Source organism: Sorghum bicolor, chromosome 3 (assembly GCF_000003195.3).
Source record: "Sorghum bicolor cultivar BTx623 chromosome 3, Sorghum_bicolor_NCBIv3, whole genome shotgun sequence".
NCBI classification, from domain to species: Eukaryota; Viridiplantae; Streptophyta; class Magnoliopsida; order Poales; family Poaceae; genus Sorghum; species Sorghum bicolor.
Window position 1 is genome coordinate 21,166,916 of NC_012872.2, and position 4,602 is coordinate 21,171,517.

General features: G+C 40.7%; 1 protein-coding gene across 1 annotated transcript; it reads right to left on the minus strand.

The window, feature by feature from the left end:
* Window positions 220–1,344, minus strand: LOC8086370 (glutathione S-transferase 4). Its single transcript, XM_002457796.2, has 3 exons — window positions 1,051–1,344; window positions 921–969; window positions 220–840 (listed from the first exon to the last, which is right to left on the minus strand). Exons 1-3 carry the CDS (start codon window positions 1,198–1,200, stop codon window positions 371–373), a joined length of 669 nt encoding a protein of 222 aa, XP_002457841.1. The 5' UTR covers window positions 1,201–1,344; the 3' UTR covers window positions 220–370.

Below are 4,602 nucleotides of genomic sequence, written 5' to 3' on the forward strand. Positions count from 1 at the left end.
TGGTCACCGCTTCTGTGCAGAAAGCGAACGTATAGTGGTAAAGACGTGTTATATGTGCTAACTGCTGTGCCGAAGGCTAAAGAGACTATTTCATAATTAAACGCGGTTGGGCGTATATGTAAAGTTCTGTAAAAATCTTCTGTAAGCAGCGTCAATTTTTATATTTTTTCTCTGGGCTTGTACGACAAGTGGAAGTAGACATGACTGAATCTGATTTATCGAATGAACGGGTTCTAGTTAGAAACAGACAAACAGTGAAACATGCGATAGATTGGACGACTTTATTTGTAGACGGAAATAAGACACACGGGTTGGGTGTGACCAGACCAGATTCACTACACCAGAGTCACGTACCACGCCCACACCAGCACTACGGAATGTTGCCGCTGGCATACCCAAAATCCGGCGGCATGCCGGCCATCACCTTCTGCACCGACGGCCTCGCCAGCAGCGCATCCCACCACGCCTTGACGTGCGGGAACGCGTCCACCACGCCGGCGTACTCCGTGGCCATGAAGTAGCGCATGAAACCGAAGTGGCAGAGGTCGGCGGCAGTGATGTCGTCCCCCGCTAGGTACTTGCAGACTGACAACCTAGCCTCATACACCGGCAGCAGCATCCTCAGCTTCTCGAGGTTCTCGTCAATGACGGCCTGGTCGCGGTCGCGCCCGACGTACTGGCCGATGATGCAGTGCCGGACGATGGGCCACAGGGTCGGCTCGATGTTGTTGGCTTCCACCTCCATCCATACGTCCACCATTGCTGATCCCTCCAGGTCGCCTTCCTTGACAAGCTCTGGCTTGTACTTGCGAAGAACGTACCGTGCAATGGCGCGTGATTCTGGAGTACATTATAGACGAGAAAATGTGATTAGAAATGCGATAGGAGAGGAAATTAACAGGTCAAGATAGCTTTATTACGGTAGAGCGTCAGATCACCGTCCTCTAGAACAGGGATTTCACCGAACGGCTGCAGAACAGCGAAGAGTTCGTTACTGCCGGCTAAGGAAGCGAAATAGTACCCAAATTCAAATGGAATTAGCGTACGTACGTTTCTGGCGAGGTGCTCTGGGCGGCGGTGGTCGCCGCCGCACCTGCTCATCGGGACAACCTCGTACTCCACGCCGGCCTCCTCCAGGCACACCAGGGCGCGCGCCATCCACGGCGACACGGCCCACCCATACACCTTCATTGGCGCCATTGCCGTGGTTGGAGCTTTGAGATGAGCCGGTGCATATGCATATGGGTAATGGATTTATACAGCTCCTTGGTCTGGACTACTTTTTCTCGGGTGATGCAAAACTATTGCGATGGTGGCGGCTTGCTCTCCTAGAGGTCCGAGCTAGGCATACTTTAAATCATGCAGTTATTTTATTGTTATCAATAACGTAACAACCTTTGGTGGCGGCAAACTCAGGCGCAGGTGCCATCTATATCGTCGTCATTGCTTACGCTCGCAGCGGATGTCAGATTCTTGCAGGCGCAACCGAGGACCCAAAATCCAAAATACATTTGTTTAGGCCAGAGGTTTTGGTGGCATCCTGACTGGTGTTTAATTTGCGTATTCTTTTTTAGAAAAAAAAAAAACTCGTACGACGTTATATACCCAAGGACCACCATGTTAGCTGAGTTGTTGGAGGTCCGCAAATTCAACTTCTAATGTTACGTTGTTAGTTTGCACAACAAAGAGGAAACAAAAATTATACAAAAGCATTGAGCCATGATCCTGTTTCCTCTCGCAGGATCACCCGACAAATTTAGTCTTAAATGTTTCCTTGCAGTGATCAAATAATAGCGGAAAACTCTGAAAAACAAGATTATTTCTTGTTGTCATGAAGGTACATTTTTTTTCCACTCAGAAATATCTCATTTCCATTACGAAAACGGAAATACAGCATTCACCCATTACAAGTAGACAGAACTAAGAAGCAGTGAAACATTCGACATCTCACCTTCAAAGCCTAAACTTTAGAGATAACAACTTCCAGAAAAAACTTGCATATACGAGATGCAAGACTCTACCAACAATACAGGTAGTAACCAAAAGAAGACAACCAGGAGGCTAAGACCAAAAGCTGAGAGCTTAAACAGAACCAACATCGAAATAGTTTAAACTGTCTAAAAAACAGGAGACTATCACAGCCCACACTAAGTCCAACTCGTGCTTCCTTTCTCTTCTTCATACTTTACTCTTCAGCTGATTCATTGTCTTGATCGTCTTGGAGTAGAAGGTGGTTCACTTGTCTTGCCGCCTGTGTAGCAAGCACTTCCTTGGCCACTTTAAGCATCAGATTAGCTCCTTCGATAAGCTTTTCCTGGTCCATCGTTTATATAAACCTGCCCAAAAGATCATAAGCGCATTCACATGACATAGTATCTTCAAAGGATTATTCAACATTTTTTGTTCAAAACATGCTTTATTACGGTTCTTCCACATAGCCCAACAAATTGCACCAATCCCCCAAGCATGAAATTCTTTACCAAATGGCAGTTATTTCTCACACCAAAGCCAACACTGTTCTATATTAGTTGGAATTTTGTTTGCCCCAAAACATTTAGCAATAATAGCCCATATCACACAGGCTACAAAACACTAAAAAAACAGGTGAGAAATAGATTCAGGACAATCACAAAAGGCACAACTAGGATCACCCAACCAGTTTTTTTGTTTCGCAAATTATCTTTAGTTAGCAATGCATTACAAGACAAAAGCCACAAAAAGATCTTAATTTTTGCTCGAATTTTGCCCCTCCAAATTCTTTTATGGTAAAACCCGCAATCATTTTTAGTAAGCCCATTATACACTGATTTAACCGTGAACTTATTGTTTTTCCCCAGATTCCAAATAACAATGTTCTCATGTTCCTCTAACTGAAACTTGCTAGCATCCTTCCAAAATTTTTCCCACTCATTTCTAATCTCAGTATGCAACCATCTCCTAAAACGAATTGGATCACCTTTTAAAGCACATGCAACCGTTATATTTTTATTTTCACATATTTCGTATAACAACGGTGTATGAGAACTTAAAGGTTCCTCATATATCCATGGGTCCTGCCAAAACCTTGTCAGCCCCCCGTTTTTAAAAGAGATCCCCCAACCTTGTAGATAAATGTCTTTAATCTTCAACACGTCAGACCACATAGGTGAGTCACTAACCTTGTGCTTTACCTCTAAAATTGAAGAATTTCTCATATATTTGAATTTAACTATTTGTTGCCATAAACCATCTTCTTTCTCTAGCTTCCACCACCATTTACATAATAAGCTAATATTCAACCATTTTAAATTCTTGATTCCTATACCACCTTTTTTCTTACTCTTACAAATTATTTCCCATTTTACCAAATGATACTTCTTTTTTGTTCCTCCCCTTGCCAAAAAAACGTTCTCCTAATCTTATCCAATTGATACATAGTGGATTTTGGAAGCAAGTAGACTGACATATGGTACATTGGAGAATTGTTAAGACTTGAAGATATAAGAGTTGTTCTACCAGCCAAAGATAAGGTACCACCTTTCCATACATCCAACCTCTTATTACTTTTGTCAATTAAGGGTAACCAATCTTTCATTTTTAACCTACTTGGGCTAACAGGTACACCCAGATATTCGATGGGGAAAAACCAATTTGACAATTGAACAACTCAGCATAAGCTTGTCCCCAATCCCCTTCATCATTGATCATATAAATCTCACTTTTATTAAAATTTATCGTTAAACCAGCAAGCTTTTCAAATAAGAATATAAGGATTTTCATATGAGCAGCTCCTTCAAAATCATGTTTAAGGAAAATAATAGTGTCATCAGCATATTGTTGAATTGCCACACCATTGGGAACAATATGACTAATCAACCCAGTCAACAAACCATTCAATTGGGCTTTGTGAACTATCCTAGTAAGACAATCAGCAACAAAATTAAACAAATTTGGAGATAAAGGATCCCCTTGTCTCACTCCTTTAAAGCTCTTGATATAAGGACCAATTTGATTATTAATTTTCACAGAAACTGTACCAGAAACAACCTGCTTGATCCATTCACACCATTTCTCTCTAAATCCTCTAATTTCTAGACATTTGAATAACATATTCCAGTTAACTTTATCATAGGCCTTTTCAAAATCAATTTTCAAAATGACACCTATCTCATTTCTTTTCTTAGTCTCATGTAAAATCTCATGTAAGCACATAATTCCAGATAAAATGTTTCTATTCTTCATAAATGCTGTTTGAGTACTATGAATCAACTTTTCAGATATTTTTTCAAGTCTAATTGTCAAAGTCTTTGTAATCAGTTTATACAAACAATTTAAAAGACAAATCGGTCTATATTGCTGATTCTTATTTGCTTCTTTTATTTTTGGTAACAAAGTAATAATGCCATAATTCAATCGGCTAACATCAACCTTCATGTTGTAAAAATCATCAAAGAGTTGCACAATGTCAGATTTGACAATATTCCAACAGCACTGGTAAAACTCGATAGGAATTTTATCAGGGCCTGTAGCTTTGTTTTTTTTCATTTGATCTAAGGCCTCTTTTATCTCTTTTTCAGAAAAAGGTCTACATAGAAAAGAATTATCTTCATCAGAAACTTGTGG